The 25577-nt window shown below is 33.4% G+C and overlaps 1 protein-coding gene across 2 annotated transcripts in view; it reads left to right on the forward strand.

Annotated features, from left to right (window-relative positions):
- Tim17b (Translocase of the inner mitochondrial membrane 17b) overlaps nt 1-25577 on the forward strand; it is a 116648-nt gene that overhangs the window by 22600 nt on the left and 68471 nt on the right. For both annotated transcript variants that reach the window (XM_090393175.1, XM_090393176.1), the window contains exons 2-3: nt 522-621; nt 23465-23528. In XM_090393175.1, coding sequence (XP_090249301.1) covers nt 522-621; nt 23465-23528 — 164 coding nt within the window. The remainder of the gene's footprint in view (nt 1-521; nt 622-23464; nt 23529-25577) is intronic.

Consider the following 25577-nt stretch of genomic DNA (forward strand, 5'->3'; position numbering starts at 1 on the left):
CAAAAATAATCACCAAAATATTTAATAATTATGGCCATATTTCTCCATGCAAGTATTTTTATTTTTTCTCTGCTATATCACTGATTTTTTTTGATTTTTGACAATTGTCCATTGTGAGGCTACCTCCTTAGAGGTCTGAAGTTGTGGCTTGAAAAAGTTTTGTGTTTAGTGTCTGTCGCTATGTTATCATCTTTTCATAGGTTTCACTGCACATAAAAAAAGTTCAAAATATTTATTATACCTAGAATAAAAATTTTATATATTAAAAAGCTTAATGTAATGTGTGGGAAAGTTGTAATTTGACTTTAATTGTTTCTATGAGCTAGCTATGTATGATTTTTGCTTGAATAAAATTTAAATATAATAAATTATGAGATAAAATTTAGTCTTGATTGTGAATTTTAAGGGAGTAAGATGACAATGTTTTGTCATCTTACTCCCTTAAAAAAACTAATTGTTTATTCAGTACTATGTATGCATTTAAACTTGAACAACTGTATTTGTTGTATTTCTTCATTTAGTCCCTGGCGCATTGTAGATGACTGTGGGGGTGCATTCACCATGGGTGCCATTGGTGGAGCAGTTTTCCAGAGTATCAGAGGGTTTAGAAATGCTCCATCTGTAAGTTAAACTTATATAATGATATATATAATTAAATGACAGTTATATTAAAATAATATTTAAATGATTATTTAGGTTCCTTTTTTGAAGTGTGCTCATATTCTAAACTGTAGGTGAGTTTTTATAGCATTCCCATGCATGATGCATTTTCTGTATTAATGTGGATAAGCAGAAAGTTCTTGCCAATATTAAATTAATAAACTTCGCATTGTATTTTTTAAGAAAATATGTGAAGAAGATGGTTGTTTGCATAGTAGTAGAATGGATGAACGAAGAGGAAGGAAAATTTGTTCTTAACAAATCTAGTGGAGAATTAAGCTTTTGCTTTAATTAGAATACAATACGTTTAGTTTCTATAGTTCAGTGTTTTTAACCAAGCACACTCAGAATATATCATTTTACTTTATGCTTTTAGATTTTAAATATACTAATTGAGGATTATACGATATCAAATGGAATATAGGCTCGCTACTAAATGAAGTTGATGCTTTTTGTTTTCTTGCCTGTTTTCATAGCCTGTTTCTACAGATGATTTTCATGACAAACTTCACATAGCATTTTACATGATTAAAGATGTCTAAAGACATGGCAGGTTTTACCTAAGAGGTTTGGTTAGACTTACACCAAAGCAACAAAAGCTATGAGGCAAGTATGTCTGTTAATTGCATGTGTTCTCCAGCCATGTTTGTCTGTTCTGCATGAAAGCATCCAGAAAGTGACGAAAAGCCATACCACTTTTATATAAAAGACCAGTTTTCTCACATCCTAGACAGGAATTGAACCCAGGTTATTCTCACTTGAATGTCACATTGTCCTTGTTGACTGTGCTACGGATTTGCTTAAGAGGATAACATTATCCTTACTGAATCAAATGTTATCCCCTTAAGCACCAGATAACACACTAACTTTCTTTATTTTTAACATGAAACCACTTTCCTGTAATTCTAACTGCTGATATATTTACTGCTCTTAATAAGGTTCCTTTTGCAGTACAGTAATTATCATTTATCCAACTCTCAAAACAGCAACCCTTCAATTAACCCTCGCATGTTAACGATTACTGGTACTGCACTATGTGCTCACTTCAATTATCTGGCTGTTCAGTTATCAAAATGGTAAATTGCTTCCAGATGTCGCCGGATAAATCATAGATTACTGTAGTTACAGATTTAATAAATATATATGTGTGTGTGTGTCTTTTAATTACACTTTGTAGAGTGTAATTAAAACTGTCCACTGTTTTAAACAACCCGTATTCAAATTCTGTCTAGAATGTGATAAACATTTAAGGCATTTTTTGAATGAAGAGCCAGTCTCATGCATGTACCAAGGTTTTTAACTCCCAGAAACTCAGGTTATTAACCAGAGCAAAACAGGCAAATAGACAGTTGATTATCTTGCTTACTGGAGTTATAAAATAACTCTGCTAGTTCATGACTAGTTCATGTTTAACACAGCTAGTACAAGAAAAGTATTAGCTGTGTTAACATGTTGGTAACGATGTTAACAACAACAACAACACTCTGTGTACTTCTCTTCCATGAAAGGTCACTGCTTGCAATTCTCATTTTTTTTACAAAAATACTTACTTGTGGTTGCTTATTTCCCTACCTAGATTCTGTTGTAGGAAGTTTTTCACTTGGTTACAAAGTAAATGATACTCTTGCTTAATCCTTGAATCAAGAGAGTAAACAAAGTCATGAAAGTATCTTTACGACTAGGTATGAACACATTCTCTGGGACCCGATTGTGGAATGGGGGTAACTAGTAATTTGGCCTTCCAAGCTCTATTTTGGGCTCACTGTCACCCACAGATTTTCATTTCTTCAGTACATTGTGAACTGTAGACTTGGGAATGCTCAGTCATTGCAGCACTATAGTATAGACATTTTTCCCAAATGGCATGCGACAAATGATTCTATCTGAAATGCTAACTCTTCTGTGTATCCATCATTTCACCAAGATTGAAAAGACTTTCAACAGACCACTGATCTTCTTTGTTATCGTCTTCTCATCAAGGATTAGGCATTTGCCTATTCTGGTTTCACTGGTCTTTCTGTCTTGCAAGTGGGCTTCCTCTCTCTTTTCTCCTTTGGTCTAAACAGATTATATTTCTGATCCATATAATAGAATGGGAGTGGTTGCTACTCCATGAATACCATGATTTTTTACTCTTGTGAATTCTTTTGATTGTATTGTTGCTTATTCTATTTAATTTAGAAACTGATGATGTAATGTGACCTGATCATATCTGCATTCAGCATCGTATTGATAGAGTTCTTCTAGTTAAATGAATACTTTGTTTTATTGTTGTTTTCCATGTTTTTATAATTTGATTATTATATCCAGTCAGTCCTCAACTTATGATGGGGTTTCATTCTGACCATCCCATCGTAAGTAAGAAATCACTATATGAACCTTAAATACTGGTGAGTGTACAGAAGCACTGTGCACTTGCTAATTAAATAATCAGATTGAAAAACACATTTAAGCAAGAATAACTTTTAAAAACTGTTGCTTTATTAACTAGACAGTTCATCAGAAAAGCAAAGGAAGCTAGGTAATCAACATATTCTTTATATTCTGAAATGGCAACAAAGCATTCTGAGAATGATTCATCAGCTGTGCAAGTTGTGGAAGGTCTAGGCTTTATCTTCAGTGAAGATAGCTGGCATGGTCTTCTTTAAATATTTGTACATTACACTAACTCAGTTTACACAGTTTGCTTTTATTGTCTGCATAATTTCTCTCCAGAAAGCAGTTGGAGCTTGCATCATTCTGTCTACTTTGTTAAATCTCTCCATCTTGGGGTGTTTTTCCTTAAACAGAATTAGGGGCAAATGCTTCTCTCAATTTTTTTTTCAGAGATAGGCAAATTGGTTTTTTTCATGTTATGCCCCCCCCCCCACCCCAGGACTTTGTCTTTGTTGAATCCTATAAATGTATGAACATGTTTTCTTGGCAGCTTCTTTCAAACACCATTCATACACTGTTGTAACCTCACTTGATGCTGCATCTACATTCTTTGCATAATGCAAGATAATTTATTTATTTCAAAAACTCTGTGTTTCTTACTCTCAGTAGCAACTGTAGCACAAGAAAAAATATTTCTTGAATGTCTTAAAGGCTGCAATAACACCCTAGCAGTGAGGTGGTATTCAGTGAATGTGTTAATAGGATGGCCATCATGAGTTCAAGTCATTTGGAGGCATCCATGTCTTACACTTTGATTAATTTCAATGTCTTCTGTTAATTTATTACCTAATTGTAACTTTATTCTTTGTGTTTTTATATCACTTTTACTAAAATGGATATTCTTGTGTTTTAATTATACTCTATAATTTCTCTATTTTTCAAAAGCTTTTTCATAATCTGTAAAGGCCAAACATCTCCAAATTAAATTCTTACCTTTGTTTTAAACCAATAAGACATATTATGTATATTATATTCCATGTCTCAAAGTTTGTTCTTCTGAGAATAGATTACTTGCATTACAGTGAACTCTGTATTATCTGAATCTCGATTAACTGGTATCTCAAAACAGAATTACAAATTTCAGAGCCATCCAGTTCCATTTCGCACTACAGTGTGATATCGGTTGTTTGTATATGTAGGTTGTGTTTAATGGCAAATTGATAATTCCAGGTCACTTAAATTATATAATATATTTTTCACGTGAAATTTCTGATGTGAATTTTTATTTATGCTTTGGATGTTAAATTTAATAGCATTTTGTTTTTAGTAGTATGATAAAGTTTGGGTTTGACAATAAAATTTGCCAGTGTTCCTTTTTCAGAAAAATACTACTTTCTGCATAAATAAAAGTCTTTGACCACTGACATTATTCATTTATATCTACTGAAAATGTGTTTGTCTCTTATTATGCTAATTGTAAAAAGATATGTTTATTTATCATGCTGAAAAATAAGATTCAGTGAAGCATTACATTTTGTGTGAGTGTGTTAAGATTTTGATATGAATTTTTCATGACATTTAAAAAAAATGATAATGCAGGTGCATGTGTGCTTGTAGAAAGTATGCGAAAGGAATAATATACAGGTAATGGACAGAAAAAATGGAAACGCTGAGTTATTGGGTTGTGTTATCAGTAGTTGCAATGCAGCATCTATGATGCACCAGACACAGATGCTGTTGATATATACATTTCATTTGCATATCAACTGCATCTGTGTCTGGTGCATCATAGATGCTGCAAAATTCAACACTGGTCATGAGGAAATGTACTCCTGGCATTCCTAGGGATATGTGTATAAAGGCAAATGGAGGCTTGCTGTTCTTTATTGTATGTTAGAATGGAATCCAGAGAGGACCTCAGTGACTGAAAGGGGGAATGATTGTTGGAGCTAGGCTAGCAGATGCATCTGCAACCAGGCTGAAATTGAGCATGTTAGTTGAGGAACAGTATCTAAGATTATGTCAGCATGGCAGACAACAGGACAAACATCATCAGTGAAATGCAATAGTGGATGAAAACACTTATGGCAAGAGAGGAACATTCAAGCATTAGTGCGCTGTACCACGAAAAATAGGCAGGCTACTGCTGTGGAATTGTGTTAAAAATTCAACGCTGGTCATGAGGAAATCCATTTCAACAAAAACATTGCACCAGGAACTACACAGAATTGGACATCATGGTTGGGTTGCCTTACACAAGCCTTTGATCACTCCTGTCAACACACATTGTTGCATCCAGTGGTGCAAAGATCATAGACAGTGGACTACACAACAGTGCAAGGATGTGATATGGTCCAGTGAATCTCACTTTTTGCTGCTAACAGACGAATACATGTGTGACATCATCCGAAGGAAGTACCAGCCACAGTACTTGTTTTCAAGTATGAAAGGTTTTGGTGGTTCTGTAATGGTCAAGAGCACATTCTCATTGCATGGTTTGGGTCCACTTGTATTGGGGGGAAAAGTGAATTCTGTACATCATCTTTCAATCATAAGTGATCATCTTTATCCCATGTTGACACACTTCTTCTACACAGCCAGCCAGATTTCAGCAGGATAATGCTCCCATTCATCAAACAAAGATGTTCACCCAGTGGTTTGTGGAACATGACAGTGAGGTGTCCTGTCTACCATGGCCATCCCAATTCATCATCATCACAAACCATGGGCTCACTGCCCGTTGGTGTCTGATGCCTCCTTCACTATCTTCCACCTTTCGTTGTCTAGTGCACAGTGTCACAGTTTCTGTACACCTATTCCACATCAGTTCTTTATATCGTCTATCCATTTTCTCTATGGTCTACCTCTTCTGTTTAAACCATCCAAAATACCAAACATAAATGTCTTTATCTTCTGGTCCTCATTCATTCTACAGATGTGTCCAAATAATTGCAGCTTCTGTTTTATAATATTCTGCATTAGATTCCCTTTTGGTTGTATCTTCTGATAGAGCTCTTCATTTGTGATTTTCTGTACCCATCCTATTCTTAGAATCTTCCTGTAACAAGTTCTTTCAAATGCCAAAATTCTTATTCTTGATTCCTTATTTATTACCCGTGTTTCAGATCCATACAGTACACTGCTAAAGATGCATGTTTCCAGTACTTTTAGTTTTGTTTGCAGGCTGATCACTTTACTTTTCCAGATGTTATCCATGGCCTTCAGATTTGTTCTTCTCTTTGCAATCCTGATCTTTATTTCTTTTTTTACAGTCCAAACCATACATCATTTTACTTCCCAAATATGTGAATTGTTCTACATTTTCTATATCAATTCCATCCACTTGTATCTTTTGTTTCATGTTCTTTTTACCAAATACCATTATCTTTGTTTTTCCAAGTTCATAACAAGTCCAAATCTCTTCCCTTCCTCATTTAACAGTTTCAGTGTTTTTTGTAGTTCTCTTTCGTCTTCTTCAATAATAACAATGTCATCTGCAAATCTTAGATTGTTAATTCTCATTCTGTGTACAGATATTCCTTTGCATCTTCCTTCAGTTTATCCATTACTCTTTCTAAATGAGTGATGAAAATGCTTGGTGATATTGGGTCTCCCCTGTCTAGTACCTCTGCTTGTTCTAAACCATTTCCCCCAAATCATCACCTATTCTAACTGCTGCAACTGCATTCTGATAAACATCTTTTAATATAGCTATTAGTTTTTTTCAATTCCATAGGATTCTAGAACTGCTAATGTCATTTTCTGGTCAATATTGTCAAATGCTTTCTGAAAATCAACAAAGCAAGTATACATAATATAAAGAGCTACTAAGCTTCATTTCGGCAATGAAAACATTACTTAAATTAAGGGGATATTAAATCCCACATAGTTTTAAAACCGAATAAGAAACTCAAAGATTGGAATCAGAGAGTTTCTTGCCGAATATAGTAAACTATAAAGTATCGGCGACACTAGCGTTAGCCAATGCAAGTGATCCTAGTACGTAGTACAATACCGGGCAACTCGTTGCAAAGGTGGGGGAAAGTTCAGATCGCTATTCTTAGGTATTTTCCATAATGTAAAAACACATTTCCTAGGAAATGTATGCTGTTATTACATTATGGAGGGAGGTCACTACCCAGACCGGTTTCAGCCTTTTTTGAGGCTTCATCAGTGAGTAGCTAGACCTAATACCAAAGTGTATATCGAAAAGAACTTATGTACTCTGAGAACGAGTTTTCCAAACAGGTGCAACCATTAAGTTACTTAATATAAAGAGCTACTAAGCTTCATTTCGGCAATGAAAACATTACTTAAATGAAGCTTAGTAGCTCTTTATATTAAGTAACTTAATGGTTGCACCTGTTTGGAAAACTTGTTCGCAGAGTACATAAGTTCTTTTCGCTATACACTTTGGTATTAGGTCTAGCTACTCACTGATGAAGCCTCAAAAAAGACTGAAACCGGTCTGGGTAGTGACCTCCCTCCATAATGTAATAACAGCATACATTTCCTAGGAAATGTGTTTTTACATTATGGAAAATACCTAAGAATAGCGATCTGAACTTTCCCCCACCTTTGCAACGAGTTGCCCGGTATTGTACTACGCACTAGGATCACTTGCATTGGCTAACACTAGTGTCGCCGATACTTTATAGTTTACTATATTCGGCAAGAAACTCTCTGATTCCAATCTTTGAGTTTCTTATTCGGTTTTAAAACTATGTGGGATTTAATATCCCCTTAATTTAAGCAAGTATACATGTTTTTGTTTTTTCTCCTAGCTTTCTCTGCTATTAACCTCATTGTCAAAATCTGTTGAATTTTAGTTCTCACCTCATCTCATCTTCCTTTTTCCTCTTTTACCTTTCTGTGTCGAGGGTTAGTTAATCATCGGACCTCAAACCGTTCACAGGATAAGGTGGTCAGCCCTATGTCCATAATGTTGAGTTCTCAAGGCCGGTTTGCCTGCTTTGCGGGATGAACCCCCCCCCCCCAGGATAAACTGGGGGGTAAACCCTACTGTCCATGCCCAAGACTGGTTAACTTGGCTATGGCTGAGGAAGATCCTTCAGCTCTTCATGTCTCCGATGGGAATCAACCCAAGGACACTCCTTCCCCAGGCATATGGTTGTGAAGCACACAGCCACTGGGCTAACCACGTGGAATTTTAGTTCTATCCTTCCTAAATCCTGCTTTCTCGTCTGCAAGGTTTGCTTCCAATTCTGCTCTCAATCTTTCTGTCAATATCATCATTATCACTTTACCGAGGTGACGTGTCAAGGCAATTGTTCTATAATTTTTACATTCTAGCTTATTTCCTTTCTTGTATAATGTCATTAATATTGATTTCACCCACTCCTCTGGCATTTTCTCTTCTTTCTATACCATATTACATTTCTGTAACCATACTTTTGTCACCATTTTTAATAATTTCTACAGTGATGTTATCATTAACAGGACTTTGTATTTTAGCCTTCCTATTGCTTTTTTTTTTCTACCTCTCCTCTTAAAATGTCCATATCGTACTCATTACCTGGTGGTGATATCCGCTTCAATTCTTCAGTCAGTTTCCCAACGCTATCTAAGTTTTTCTTCATATAACTCACTACAGTATCTTGTCCACCACTTTACAATTTTTTCTTTATTCATCAATACTTTGCCTTTTTCATCTTTAATTGTGGTCTGTTTTGGTTGCCACTTTCTATTAATGGTTCTGATCATTTTGTATACCTCTGTTATTTTATGCTCTCCATAGTACTGTTTACTATATTGTTGCATTGGGCTTCTGACCATTTCATCTTATCCACTCTGACTGCTTTTTTCACCTCATTACACTTTCTTCTATATTGCTCCTCTATTTGTTCTGATGTATCCCTTCTTATCTTCAACATATGTTTCTCCTGTACTAACTTCAGTGTTTCTTGTCTAATCCACTTCTTGTATCCTATTCTTCATTTCTTCTGGTACTGTTTCTTCAACTGCATCTTCTATCACCTTCATTACTCTTTTCACTCTTAGATTTGGGTTTTTTTTCTTTCTCCACACTTCTAAGTTTCTCTTCTAACACTGTTCTGTACCTTCTTCCTATTTTTGTTTCACTTATTCTTGCTGTATCTCTTCTATTCTGATGTTGGGGTTTATATTTCTTTTTTAATTTCAACTTTATGTTTGCAATCACTAAACTATGGTCCGAGTCTATATCCCCTCATTGAAAAGTTCGACACTGCAGTATTGATGTTATCCATCTTCTTTTAATCATAATCATATCAATCATGTTCTTGGTTTTTTCCCATCATTTGATTGCCATGTCCATTTTCTACACTCCTTTTGTTGGAATCTTGTGTTAGAGATCATCATTTCGTGGTCCACAGCAAATTCTAACAATTTTTCACCTCATTCATTTCTTTCTCCGAAACCATGTTTTCCCATGACTCTTTCCCAACCATCATTATCTATTCTAATCTCCTTCAATAATTAGCACATCTTGCTTTGGTATTGTTTCTATTGTCTCAGTCAGATCTTTGTAAAATAAGTTAATATCCTCATCTGTGCTGTCAGATGTGGGTGCATATCCATCCCAATTACCAAACTTAAATCCTATGGGACATTTTGGAATGAGCTCTCAGGCAATGTTTCCCACCTCCAAAGAACAAAGACAAGTTGATTCGGTTTCTGTCAGACGAATGGTGTAAAATTTTTCCTGTTAAGTTCCAAACGCTGACAGAGTGTCTCCATCAAAGAATACAGGCCGTACTAGACCTCCACGGTGGACCAGCACCATATTAATTGAAACGTGTCATTATTTCCATTTTTTTTAGTCCATTAACTATACTAACTAATAAACATTCATGGAATCGTTAATATTGATATACTTTTTACAATTATTTTTTGTACCAAACATATTTAATTTCGCAAATATTTTGGGACTTTTAAATATGGATTTTTCCATCACTATTTTCTAAATGTACTGCTAACCCCCACCTTGTCTACATCCAACCTTTCAGTTATAGTCAATTGTAGAGAGTAACATAACAATATTTATATATATAATTTTAATTTTGTTTATTGGTTGGTTAGAATGTCTCAGATTTATACCCATGATGATGCATTGACTTCAAGGATCAATATTGCATATTCAAGAATTAAAAAAAAAAGAAAAGAAAATATTTACTGTATACATATAAATATATTCAATATATACAGTTATGTATGAGGGTTGTTTGAAAAGTTTGGTAAAAAAAATAAGTTAAACACATTTTTTTGGAAACATTCACCTTTATTTCTCAACATAGTCTCTGTGAAGGTCTAAACATTTGGTCCAGCGAGTTTCCAATTTTTTCATCCCATCTAAAAAGTAGGATTTGTCAAATTGTGCAAAATATTTATTGACAGCCTTGATGACATCCTTGTTCGAAGAAAATTTTTTCTCACCAAGCCAGATTTTTAAGTTTGGGAACAAGAAGTCACATGAGGTGAAGTGAGAATACAGTGAATGTGGAACCAATTCGAACCTCAATTCGTGCACTTTTTCTGGTGTGTGTGTGTGTGTGTGTGTGTGTGTGTGTGTGTGTGTGTGTGTGTAGGATGATGCATTGTCTTGATGAAAGAGCACTTTTTGGTGCATCAATCTTGGCCATTTTTTCTTCAGTTCTTCTTTTAAACAGTCCAACAATGACATATAATAGACTCCTGTTATTGTCTTACTTTTTTCAAATAGTCTATTATGATAATTCCTTGGGAATCCCAAAAAACAGTGGCCATCACCTTCCCAGATGACAAAACGGCCTTCGCTTTTTTTGGTGCTCTTTCACCGGTTATTGTTCACTGTTTTGACCTGCTTGGACTCAGGTGTGTAATGGTGGTGGATCCAAGTTTCGTCTACAGTCATGAATCGATGCAAAAAATCCTGCTATTGTGATTAAACATCATCAAACACTGTGTTGAAATGTCTTTTCGCATGCATGTTTGATCGACAGTCAACAATCGCAGCACCCATCCCCTCACACAGCTTTTTCATGTGCAATTTTTTGTGCAGAACATTATACACTCATTCAGTTTAGATGCCCTACAATCTCATGCACTTTCACTCGGCGGTCTTCCATAATGATACCATGGATTTTGTCAATCATTTCCTTTGTAGTGACCTCGGTTGTGCATCCAGAGCACACTTCATCTTCGATGGACTTACGACCATGTTTAAACTCATTTATCCAAAAAATAAATAGTCTGATGCTGGTGTAGAGTCCCCATGAACTGCATCTAACTTGGCTTTGATCTGCATGGCCATCCACTTCTTCACATAAAAGCGTTTTATCACTGCACTAAACTCGTTTTTCTCCATTTTTATGAAAAATGCAAACATGATTATTTTACTTGTTTGCCAAACTAGAACTGTGCGTCGCATGTGACTAAAATTTGCCAGGAGTCATGAAAAAGATGATACGTGCCAACACTGGTATGAAGGAACAAATTCTGTCACCATCTATTGGAAATTTACCAAACTTTTTAAACAACCCTCATATATTTGGTAATTCTCTTTATCTCTCTAAGGAAATCTGACATTCATATTTTCTGTAGAATACCAATTAGTAAATCATTTCTAACTTTATAAATTCTTAATATACACAAAGAATAATTAAATGACCATTCTAAGAATTACTAGATATGAGCTCAAAGAAAATTCTCTCATTTTCTGGCTTTCACAGTTAAATTTAAATCTGAGAGATACATCAAATATGAAGTATCAAATATACATCATAGTGAAGATGTTGTGGCCTTACAGGATGACTTCAATAGATTGAGTGATTGGGCACAGAAATGGGGATGTGAGTTCAATGTTGCAAAATGTAAGGTTTAAAATTTGGAAAACAAAGATGGGATGCAGAATTTATGCTTGGTAAGAATATATTGTTGGTGGTAGAGGAAATAAGAGATCTGGGGGTGATAGTGGATAAGGATCTAAAATTTAGGGGACACATCGCCAAAATTGTGAAGCCAACACAAAGGCTTCTGGGAATGATGCAGAGGACACAGACGTGTAGAAGTAGGAAGATTCTTGTTCCGTTGTATAAAGCTTTGATTAGGCCACACATGGACTATTCTGCCCAGATTTGGTCACCGGGTTTCCTGAAGGATGAAGAGATGTTGGAAAGAGCCCAAAGGAGACTGACTAAAGTAGTTTCTGACCTCTGGAATGTCGAGTATGAGGAAAGATTGAGAAGATGTAATTTGCAGAGTCTGGTGGACAGGAGGAAGAGGGGAGATATGATAGAAACCTACAAGTTGGTAAGGGGTTGTTATAGGATCAGTGCTGGAGAAGTTTTACAGAGAATAGTGGGAGATCAGGGAAGAACCAGAGGTAATCCCTGGAAACTGTATAAAGAGGGTGTGAGTAGGGGCATGAGAGGCAGGTTTTTATCATGCAGAGTTGTGAATGATTTGAATGCCTTGCCTGAGAATGTGGTGTCCGCAAAGAGTTTGAATGTGTTTAAAACACGGAATGATGAGCTGTGTGTGTGTGATAAAAGGACCTCCCAGATGAGTCTTTGACTCCATGAGGTCTTGGGGTGGTAATAATAATAATAAATACTATACAAGGCAAATTAAACTTGGCATTTAGCTAAAAGTTCTGTAGTTTCACTTGACCACATGGGAACTTCCTTTGCAACATTTATTTTATCACTTTTCTTTATCCTCTGTTTTATTTATTTATGCTCACTCATTCGTTCAATTTGTCTTACCTTATATATCTCTGAACAACAATAAAAAGTAAAAGATCTCACTTAACTATTATACTTGCATGTATCTTTTAGCAAGCATGAAGATGATTGTCCTGGCAGTAGTAATACAAACAATCGCACAATTTTGAAATCAGTTCCAAGAAATAGAATGTTACTGCAGATTCTGTCTTACTTCTTGGAACTTCTTTTTTTTTGCTTCTTTTTAATCACATAGGATTCTTGCTAATATACAAAGGTGTGATACATTTTACTGTGTTTGAATAACTAACTTCACAGTTTCTCATTCGTGAACAGAAAAAAGATGCACATAAAACATTTTCAAGATAGGAGTTAGATGAATGAGTAGTATAATTAAGCATGAGCTGCAAACAAAGAAAATGTTGTGGAGGGTATATAAAGAAGATGACCAGCATGATAAGGAAGGCAAAATCAGATTGAGAATCAATAGGCAAAAGGAAATCTCAAAGAGTTTTTCCATTATATGGCAAGTAAAAGGAAGAATGACTGTGGGAGGATGACCTTAATGAGTGCAGGTGGTTGAGAACTAATGGATGCAGACATAATTGTTGAGTGATCATTTTGCAAGGGGGGGGGGTATATCATCCATCTGAAGATAATGACAAAGGGACAGGTTATGTAAGAACAGAGGTCGAAGAATTGGAGGTTTTTAGTATATTTGGAGATCTGAATGCATATATGGCTGTGGGAGATTGGATGGGATATCAGCTTGCATTTTGTGAGAATGTGCAGGGGAACTGGCGATGCCTTTGACTAGTTGTTTAATTTAAGTCTCAGCTCTGGCAAAGCCCAGATCTAATTAAACGTTGGTCAGAAAGAGAATTCAGGATTGGGTGGATAAGAATATAATACTCTGTGAAGGACAGTTTAGCTTTGTAATGGATCGGATATGCCTGTAATCTTTTTATGATAGAGAGATAATTGAGTTGGATAAAGGGAATAGCTACACAATGATGCTGTATTTTGTAGATGGAACTCTGTTACGCTTTGCAATCCACAAACTCTGTTTGTGGATTGCAAAAATTGGTTCATAGACAAAAAAAAAAGTGGGGGATATGATTATAAAACATTTTAAGTTACTTAAAGGCTTTTATAGGATTGCAGGAGAAATGTTTCAAGACTTGGTTGAGGGGGGGGGGGGAGAACAAGAAGTCATCCTTAGAGGTTGAGTAAGAGTGTAGTTAGCAAGAGGGACATCCTTGGAAGAATGCTCCCAAAGGGGAAAGATGTTGATTTTTATCTCATAGAGTGGTATGTGATTGGAATGGATTGCCATTGGATGTTGTGTGTGCAAGAAGTGTGAATGAATTCGAGAAGATGTATGATAGCTATTGCATGTAATTCGTGGTCTCCCTTGATGAGTCCCTGATTCCCTGGAGGTCTCTCTCTTAATAATAGGTGCACATTTCTGTGTAATTCCCTGAGGATTATAATACTATGGTAAGCAAGTTGACCCTTTAAATACATTTAAGTCTCCTCTCTCTCACCTCTGCATAACCAGGTCATGCTCTGGTTGTATGACAACTCTGGTAAAACTAATGTGTAGAATTAATTCCATTACTAAATGCAAATAAATATATTTATTTATTTTATTTTTTAAATTATTTTATCATGTTATAAAATTTAAAAATCTTTATGAAATTGACACTAGGAAGTATATATATAACAAAGCAAACATAAGTAAAATATGATTAAGTGAGATTTTTACAGTATTCTAAAGCATTATTTCTGTTTTATTTTATTTTATTTCACTTACTTACTGCAAGCAGTTTCAAAAATTGTTGAATGGAATGAATATATTGAATACACGTTAAGAAAGAATAAAACAAAATTAACTCATATAATAGATCTCCCACTTCATATAAACAGCCTGCCCATTTTCATCATACCCAAACTTTAATTCATTTCCTACCTACAACTGTTTTTCTATTAAACAATATGTATCCACTTTTATTGACCGATATGTGGGAGGAGTTTTATTTAATGTGTTGGCTGTCTGTGTTAATTATCCTACCATTTGCTTGCATTATTTAAATTTTAAATTGAATTAAAGCTCAGAAAAATAAATTCAGAGTATTTTGTGATTGTGCAAATAAAACATCAAGAATAAATTTTTGTTCAGTGTTAGTACAGCATTTTTAACAATAAGAGAAGTAATCCATGCAATTCCATGATCATGCTCAAGGAGGTGGTGGTGGTGGTGGGGGGTATTGGCTTACTTTAAACTTGTTTTGTAGCTGCATCTTAGTGCTGTTGAAAGCAAGAAAGACAATATTTCTTATAATACAAGTTTAATTTTAAATGTGAACATTAGATAAGCTGTATATACTATATTTTTATGTTTCTAGTCCTTTTGTACTTGTAGCTTGTTACTAATGGTAGGACAAAATAAGAGAAAATTACATACTGCAGTATGACTTTTTATTTTATTATTTTGACAAAGAAGTCATGGATTGGATGGATATATGCAAAAAACAAAACACAAGCAGATACAATATTTATGTAATCATATAAATACTATATCTTCCTGGGGGAGAAAAGTAATCTCAGAATTATTTGTTAATTTTTCCTAATTACACTTAGTCCAAGGGTGTATTATGTCGAAGCTTTAACCTCCCAACCGGCCAGTGTGGATGAAATATCCAACACTCCCTAGCTTTTTTCATGGATCAAAACTTCGTCGGCATTCTACCTTTTATCATGCCATTACCTTCCTCCGCCGTTAATTTCGTTACGGCACTCTATAGCATTAGTGGATTAACTGTTGCTGAGTGACCTTTGTGTCCCCTCCCCCTGTCTTTACGTCTATTGTGTTGCTTAGAATTTCATTTACTGTCCTAAGTTATTTGACCTTTCTTGCCTCTAAAATGATTTATTGTGTCTCTTCCCAAAAATTGAAACCAATTTCACATATGCGAAAAAAAAATCAATCCTGAAATGCCCACTGATCAGCTTTTGCAATGAATCTATTTAGTGATAGTGAATTTGGTGTATTTTATTCTACAAATCAGTGCACCAGAAGAGATGCACTGATTGTTCTTTCACTTTACGTATAATAATTGAATAATTTTTTTTCGAATTTTAAAATTTTCAAATGTTTGCTTTGAAAATATGATGTCAAATATTTATATTTTTAAATAATATTTATTGAAATAAATATGTCCTTTTTCTTTCGTTTCTAGCAAAATAGCATTATATGGATCATCACATTTCAGATTTAGAAACGATTTTTTGTTATTCATAAGACAAAATTAAAAAAAAAATGTTAAAATGCTAAATTGCCTTACTCGGTTTCCAATTGTGTCTTTTTGGTATCAAAAATTTATATCCAATGATATTTTAGCAGTGATTCTTCCCCTTCGTCATTTATTTATTTATTTGTATTATGCATATTACGATAATATCTAGTGCATAACCTCGTAGATATGTTGAAAATATAATGTGAAAAATATCATATACGGAATGATTCAACATTTTTGCTCATTTTGAAGATTTTCTAATGCTTCCCCCCCCTCCTTATTCTCTCCTAGAACTGAATTGCATAACTACTCTAAATTTCTATACAGGTTTGAAAGCTTTTCTAGACAGCATTCAAAATCAATTACTTAATTTTACCATTTTGACAAAAGATATACGGCAATCAGATTGTATCGTGAAGCTTCTGAATCTGTTCTATTTATTTGCAATCTAAAACCAGCTGTTCTACTGCCCGCTGAAATTATGTGAAATTTTAGAAATAATATGCTATATTTTCACCATGCAAAATTGTTTATATGCATACCACACAAAAGAAAGTTCAAAGTTCTGTTAATGTTATTTGTGTTTGTTTTTCTTTAAAAAAAATCTAAATATTACTTCTTCTGCTGCTGGAAGCTATTTCTGAAATAATCTACGTCTTATAAATACTTGGTAATTCTACAAATCAGTGCACCGGAAGAGTTGCACTGATTGATCTTTCACTTTACGTATAATAATTGAATAATTTTTTTTCGAACTTCAGAATTTTCAAATGTTTGCTTTGAAAATATTATGTCAAATATTTATATTTTTAAACAATATTTATTGAAATAAATATGTCCTTTTTCTTTCGTTTCTAGCGAAATAGCATTATATGGATCATCACATTTCAGTTTTAGAAACGATTTTTTGTTATTCATAAAGACAAAATAAAAAAATGTTAAAATGCTACATTGCATTACTCGGTTTCCGATTGTGTGTCTTTTTGGTATCAAAAATTTATATCCAATGATATTTAGCAGTGATTCTTCGCCTTCGTCATTTATTTATTTGTATTATGCATATTACGATAATATCTAGTGCACATCCTCGTAGATATGTTGAAAATATAATGGGAAAAATATCATATACGGAATGATTCAAAATTCTTTTTCATTTTGAAGATTTTCTAATGCTTCCCCCACTCCTTATCCTCTCCTAGAACTCACAGGTTTGAAAGCTTTTCTAGACGGCATTCAAAATCAATTACTTCATTTTACCATTTTTACAAAAGATATACGGCAATCAGATTGTATTGTGAAACTTCTAATTCTGTTCTATTTATTTGCAATCTAAAACCAGCTGTTCTACTGCCCGCTGAAATTATGTGAAATTTTAGAAATAATATGCTATATTTTCACCATGCAAAATTGTTTATATGCATACCACACAAAAGAAAGTTCAGTAGTATTATTTTTGTTTGTTTTTCTTTAAAAAAATCTAAATATTACTTCTGCTGCTGGAAGCTATTTCTGAAATAATCTACGTCTTCTAAGTACTTGGTAATATCCTCTTAGCTGGAGGAAAAGTTGAAGGCTTATTACTCTCAGTGCTATTGAGAAGAAAGGGGAGAACACTAAAGTGCCCCAGGCTGTAGTGCAGAATATGTCAAGAATGTCTTGTTTCCTTTTCAATTGTTGATTACCTATATCTAACAGAAATACTGATATTTCGTTTACATGCTTATACATTATTTATGCCAAAATAATTGCTTAATTTATAATGATCAGTTTCACTTTTATTATCAAAAGTTAGAAATTAAATCATACAATTATCTTGAAAAAGAGGATTTGAATTATTATCAAAGAAAAGGTGCATATGCACCTTTTCTTTGATAATCTTCTTTTTTTTGGGGGGGGGATATAGACCTAAGCAATCTGCGGATATTTCAGATAATTTATTTCATAAATCGTTCGCAAGACAGCTGTTACAAACGTAAATCAGTTGGGGAACATACCCATTCATTTTAGTGTAAAACAGTTTTGAAACTCAGGGTAGCCCCTGAGTTTCAAAACGTTTCGATAAACATGACATAAAAAAGCTTATCATTTTATATATATATATAGGGTAGATTTTATTTCATTATTTTTTTGATGAAATACTTTACCTGGAATACTCTTTCCAGTTTCTCTGTGTCAAAAAAGAACTGAAAAATTAGCCTTCAAGATGAAAAAGAAACAGTGCATTCGGGTATCCCTCTGTCAATATTTGTAGTCCTGAAAAGGACTGCTTTGATGGCCTTGAAAACAAACATTTTTTATTTCATACTGTTCAGAATTTAAAATTCTTGAACAGCGTGGAACACCTTGAAGCAAAGGTAAACACACAAAGCAATTTTACACTCAGGGCACCAGATTTTTGTTTCCTTTCTGATATTTTTTTTATTACATACATAATATTTGCGTGGAGGTTTTTTTTTTATTAGCCGTTGGTGGTAGATTTTCGGGATAATGGTTGGAGTTAGCAGCGTTCAACCTCGGATGTCTGACAGGATTTCCTGTTTTTCTGCTTGCTGAAGAAGGTGCATGTGCATGCAGCAATGCTTTCGCAATTTCTATTCTGTATTCTAGATATGTTATGGTAGACAAACATTTTTTCTTATACAGGAGGAAACTGTTCCAAATAACAAAATCCAAACACTTCAAAATTCAAATAACATGTCCAAACACTTTTTTGTAATATTTTTTATGCTGTTTCCTCATTACAGAGTAGAATAATAGCTGCTGATCGCACCTGTCGACTCAACCCATAGCGTCGTTGTATGCACACACAGCAATGGGTTTTTCTTTCTTCAAACCATGCTTCTCCACGGATTGTGCAGGGAAGATAGCAGAAAAACATCTTTTTTGTCTTTCCAACGTAGTGCAAAGACTTTCCCTCGCTGATAAGTTCGGATTTCCCCCTTCGATAGCTTTCCTGAAGCCAGATCTGGAGGCATATCTCGCCTTTTTGCATTTACAGTACCATAACTATCTGTAAGATGCTGTAAAAGCAAATCAGCTAGTTCAGGACACATATATAGTAATTATCCATTATAATGCAGTAAAGGATCTAGTAATGTAGTTACTAGACCCCAGTAAAGGGTCTAGTAACTGCATTACTGCACGCATCGACAAGGGGAGATCTGAATATTTATCGTGCTCGATTACAGTTTGCTTTCCCGTATAAGGTTTGAAATCCCAAGGATATCCACTTTTCGATTCGCAAAGCATAAAAAATTTTACTCCATACTTCGCTTTCTTTTTGGGAATATACTGCTTACATTTCAGTCCACCTTTGAATGGCATAAGGCTTTCATCGATACTCAAGTCTCTCTCAGGAATGTAGAGTGATCTACATTTTTGACGGATTTTCATCAGAAAATCATAAATTTTGTTGAGGACTGGGCAAGGATGTGTTGCCTGATCGTATTCTTCATTATTCTGAAAATGCAAATACTTCATGATGAGACTGAATTGTTTTTCAGTCATAACATCACGAAACATTGGCGTGTTCAGAATCCAGTCTGTAGACCAATGCATTTCGAGAGCGGGCTTTCGAAATGTATTTCGAAACTTCGGGTTTTTCACTTTCTTTATTCTGATATTGCATTTGAAGGATGACAGTGATTTTAAATATTAATTTCACCTGTATCCGAATATCACATAATTTCCTGATTTATAATAATCACGAAATATGTATATTGTCTGATTTATAATTTGCTAATTTATAATAATCACCACATAGTTTCAGTATCGAAAAATTAAAGTTATGTGGAACAATTACTAGAGAAAAATAACGAATTAAATAAAAACTGTACCTATGTTTCATAACAGTTTTCGGGTGTGTGATAGTAATGCAACGGGGGGGGGGGTTAAACTATCAGAGGCGAAATAAAGTTCAATTCTATTGTAAAAATATGGAAATAAACTTTCACATTTGATATACATATTTTGAATGATAAAAGTACGCAAATGTATCACTTACTTTAAAAATTGGAGAATAAAATATCTGAATTATGCAGACAATATAAATTTAAATCATAACTGTTAATTTCATTTTGTAATGACCAATTATACAAGGAAACCAAGAAAGTGAAAGTACAGATTACTATACAACATGAAGAAAATATTTAGTAATATGATTAAAGAATTTCATGTTATTCTCTATAAAGCAAAGTTGCTCAAGTGTGTCACAAAGGAAATCTGCTAAGTATTATTCGATTTCGATGGTTTTGTACAAAAATAAAATTAATATAACCTGGAGCCGGTTTTCTTTTCTTTTTTTAAAAGAATATTCCAAATAATTATCGTGAATTAATTTCTTCGAGAACAAAGAAAAATCTTTTGTCTAGTAGCGATTAGAAAAAAATTAGCGCAAAAAAATAAAAAATTAAATTGGTTAAGTGAAGAAATTATGCAAGACCTTTATTTTGTCCAGAAATTAAAATTGTATTGTACAATAAAAAGAGAAAACAAATATAAATTTGTTTTCTCTTTTTATTGTACGGGAGATAATCCGATTAACCTTTCTCTTCAGCGTGAGGGTTTATCACACCTTCTAATGGACATGACAGTCAAATTGCACTTCTTATCCAGGTTCTTTAAACAGGTGGGCTGAATCTTATCCAGATTTATTTGGACGTCTATAGACGTCCTAGCCGGTAGGAAGGTTAAAAAAGTATGCTGTTTGTTTTAAATTAAATTTTGCTTTTTTTTTTTTTTTTTTCATAATCTTAGTTAAAATTGCTTCACAGAATGAATATTTAGTTTCTACACTGATCTGGTTTTCTCTATGGAAAACAATAAACATACGTTTGGATTTTCATGATACGATGTTTATAACAATTTAAAATGTTAGAATTTTAGGTTCTTTTCACTTCAGTTTCATCCTTTGAAGTCAGCCGAGTGATAACAAATGTTTATGGCAGCTGCCTTTCCACATTTGTGTTCTGTACTTATAATATGACAACGGTAAAAGTTCCATTACATGCCAGTTATGAGCTCAGGAGGGTAATGTCATATTGGGTACTTAACTTATATGTTCACTCTTAAAAGTTTGTTGACCAACAGTTAAAAGGATATAAGAATAATTAATTTTGCAACTTTTTTTCATAACCTTAGTTTTAACCAGTCTGATGGAACTCCATATTCTCCAACAGTTATTAACTTTTAAGAATCTTTGGTTTAAATATCTTCCACCATACTTCTGAAACTATATTTATGCTGTGTAATCGAATTGATTTTCTATGTTTTAAAACTTTTATTGCATTTCTTCCAATCTGATTTGGTTCTCTGTCTGTACAGATTTTTTCATTATTTTCTATTAATAAATATAGATCATACAATAAATTCTAATAATGTTTGGTGCATTGCTTCTCTTGTATTGAAATATGGTATATCTCTCTTCATTATTTAATTTTCCAATAATTTGAAGATATTGGCAAATTATTGAAACAAATCAGCTGTGAGAACACATGCAACTTATGGACAAAAAATACTGTTGGTGTTGCTGGTGGACAGTAGATGCATGTTGATGGAGTAATGTCATTGTGTAGTTGGAGGATTAAGTAGAGGAGACTGAGTTGAGTAGTGTGCCCTCCCACAATGAGTCTTTGGACTCCTTGGAGGTACCACGTGATAATAATTCTTGTCTTTCATGGATATCAACTATTTTATTAAGCTTTTAGTAAGCTTTCTTTACTGTGGATTTAGCTATATTTCTTTTTTTGTATTTTTTCTGTTTCCTTTGTTTTTGATGGAATGATCTGTATGCCAGTTGTTTTTCTCTTTAATATTTTTCTTTCTAAGAACTTTAGAGGCTATTTCCTAAATTATCATTTTTAAAGTTTACCTAAAGATAAATTGTTAATCAATTGATATAAGATGCACTTTGCATGCTTCTTTTTTATTCTTTTTTCCTTTTTTTTTTTAGTTTTTTTCTATTTTAGAATTACTAAATAATCTGAAAAGGTTTAATTTCATCTGTAAACTTATAAAATCTCTTACACATGGAGCCAATTTATAATTAATAATGATAGTTCAGTTATAGATGCTATTAATAATAAAATAATTTACAAAAGTGTATTTTCATATTTTATTTTTCCATTATTATCAATTAAAATGGCCTACTCCACTTATATAACTTTTTTTTTCTTCCTGTTATCACCACTATTTTAATATTTTTGTTTTTTACTAATTCCAATTCCTTGGTTATTGTTTATCCTTTTTTGGTCATAATCCATTATTTCGGGCAAAATGATCTCCTTTATAGACTACAAACTTTGCATATTGCTCAGTCATATCCATTTTTCTGCTTTTGGGAGCAACTTCCAGTAACTTTTGGAAGGATAGTGTATGTAAATTATCTTATTACAGACTATTTCTGTTTTGTTTTATCACACTGTTTCTTACTTCAGTGTGTTTCATCTTCTTTCTCACTGTTATATTAAGGATAAATTACTTAAGATATCCAAGCTTCAGTAATACTACTTAGTTTGAAATCAATTGCATTTATCATATCTTAAGAGTTTGGTTTTCAGTTAGCCTTTAATAGTAACTGCATCTCCATATTAACTTCATTAAAATCCAAAGTAGTTTTGATAAACTGTTGGGTGCTATTTGTAACTTCATTACTAAACTGGTGGTGAAGGGTTCTAGTTTGTGAAAAGAAATGATAATAAATATCCATTATTATTTTATGCCAGGTAGACAAATGATGTTTACCTTTGTAAATGTAAAAGATTTTGAGAATGGACTGATAGCTTATGAAAATATGAATCATTGGCATCAGTTGTCTTTTGTTAATGTTCCTCATTCATGATTTCACTGGCCTAATAGCTGTTTCGAACCATTTGTTCTCTTCAGACATTAAGCAGAAATTCACAGTATCTCAGTCAGTGTATGTTGAAAGTCATGTGTTTGTTTTTTTATTAAGTGAACTCTTGTGGTATGTGAAACTTGCCCAGAATACCACACTGAGCTTACACTCAGCGTGGTATTCTGGATTTCTACCTGATCTCCAAGAAAAGAACAGTTTGAAACAGCTGTCATCTTAATTTTAAATCTATTATTATAAGGTTTATGTATGGATTATTGGGCAGTGCTGCAATTACTGAGGCAGCTCATACTGCACAATTTGTGTTCTTGACTACTTTCAAAACTTTTCAATTTCAAAAGCAAATGCCATTTACTTGCTTGATATAATAATTATTATTTGCAGCTATTTCTTTTTAGACTTTTTTCATTAAATATTTTTAGATGATAATGCTTGATCAGTGACACTGCAGAGAGTTGCAATTATTTGAACTTTTTAATAACTTAGAACCTGTTGGTTTCAAAGATTTTAAATATTGCCATATCTTTAATTTAGTCTAGTGCATAGTTAGATGATAATATTCTTGTCGTCTTTAGGGAATGAATAGGAGATTATTGGGTAGCTTAACAGCAATTAAGGAAAGAGCACCTGGTATTGGAGGTATGTTCATTTCATTCATTTGTTTTCAAAATAAAATTTTTGAAAATGTTTAAAATTTATTATGAAATTAAAATTTTAATACTAGCAGTGATATTCCCATTCAACTCTCAGCAAACTTGTAAGGAGGAATAGTCTGCTATAGTGGATTTTTTTTAGCACAGTATTGTGCTAGTGAGTTTCAGTGGGATTTTTCAGTAGAAGTTTGTTGGTAATAGTGTTTAGTGAGAGTAAACTGTAGTTCAACATTTTGGTCAAATTAGTTCATAAAGAAGTACTGAAAACTTAAGTAATGTATAAAAAATTAGGTAAATTATTCTTCCATCTTACTGTATTTCTTCTTCTGGCTGTTGCACTATGCCACTTTGTAAATATAAATCGGTGATTTTATTTAGTTTGTAACATTAATAACATCAAGACAAAAATGATAATGTAAAATCAACAAGTTTTACATTGTTAATTTAAGCTGTGGTCTCTCATGATCAGGTCTAATTGCTCTCAGTAAATTCATTTAAAAAGCCAAATGATTTCAGGTGGTCCAAACAAACTAGATTTTGAAATTTTAAAAGAATAGATAAGATGAGAAATACTTTACCTTTGTTTTTGGATGCTCCAGATTCTATTGCTATGATTATTTGGGATAGCTGGGAAATGTTATGTTAAAGTGGGTGAAAAATAAAATTATCAAAGCTAGAACTACTGTCTTCACGTATGACTTATTTTTTATTTATTTTTATGTGAATCCAACTAATGATAGGTTATAAACCTATAGAACATTAGTATTAGTACTGTGGGTGAGTTAGGGGTTAGATAAGCTTACTTTAAAGGTCAAACATCAAACTTTTGTATGCTTCATCAGGTCTCTTGATTGAGGCCTAGAAAGCATTCTCAAAAACACCTGGATAGTGGTTTAAATATAGATTGAGAGAATCTTGAAGTACTTCTGTTTGTTGATGATGTGATTCTGATATCTCATCAACTGTCGGAACTAGAAATACTGTTGAATGAAATAGACTTGCACTGCATAATGGTAGGATTACAAAACAAAGTGGATGAAAAATATTGTTCATGGCTAACAAATCAAATTGCAAAATAAAGTCATAGGCAGAGTGAAGAGCGACATTTGTGTGTGTGTGTGTGTGTGTGTGTGTGTGTGTGTGTGTGTGTGTGTGTGTGTGTGTGTGTGTGTGTGTGTGTGTGTGTGTTCAGGGCTCCAGAAATGCCACTTAAGTCTACTGATCACAAAAAGTTTACTTGCTCATAGTACGAATTGTGACAGAAGGTGTGTGTGTACACCTGCACACCGTACCATTTTATTTTAGCAACAAAGGAAACATCTTTAATAGAATTTTAATTATCAAATTCAAATTATGTGCAATCATTTGTAAGATCTGGCATGTTTCTTTTTAATTTTGCCACTAGATTTTTCCCAGCTTGTTACATGCTACTTCTGTTTCAATACCTGTTAACCAATTACCATCTGATTACTATCTAATTTATCAAAGTACACTACAACTGAGTTTTGGAGAGGAATTATGTAAACAAATGCTTCTGATTTTTATCTATGCATCTCATATAATGGCTGAGTTTCTCTTCATTTAAAATAACTAAGTATCTAGAAGAAGACTCACTACAGGAGTCTTTAATTTCTTTAACTAATTTTTGTTTTAAAAACAGAATGACTGATCCAAATTCTTTACATTTTATGTCAGTTTGATACTGATGTACAACTACTGTTGAGCCTATGAAGTTTTTGAAGTAAGTAAACAGTTCATTGAATTTAGGTTTATAATAAGCTGTATTAAGAAGGCACTTCAGGTGTTCAAATATTTTAGAATCTATCTTTCTTTGGAAAGCATCGAGAGCTTTATCCAGGTGATTTCTGGCAAGGTCTATGTCACAACATTTTTTGTAAAAATTGAATGTCATATGAAACCTAAATGTCTCCACTTTAAAAATATACATCTGTATATGTTGCAGTGCTCCAGAAATATCACTAGTCTCATTCCTTTCATGGTTACACAGTGATCAGAATAAATCGAAATAAACCAA

Source organism: Typopeltis vanoorti, chromosome 5, assembly GCF_054136105.1.
Source record: "Typopeltis vanoorti isolate ZY-2024b chromosome 5, IOZ_Tvanoo_1.0, whole genome shotgun sequence".
Classification (NCBI taxonomy): domain Eukaryota; kingdom Metazoa; phylum Arthropoda; class Arachnida; order Uropygi; family Thelyphonidae; genus Typopeltis; species Typopeltis vanoorti.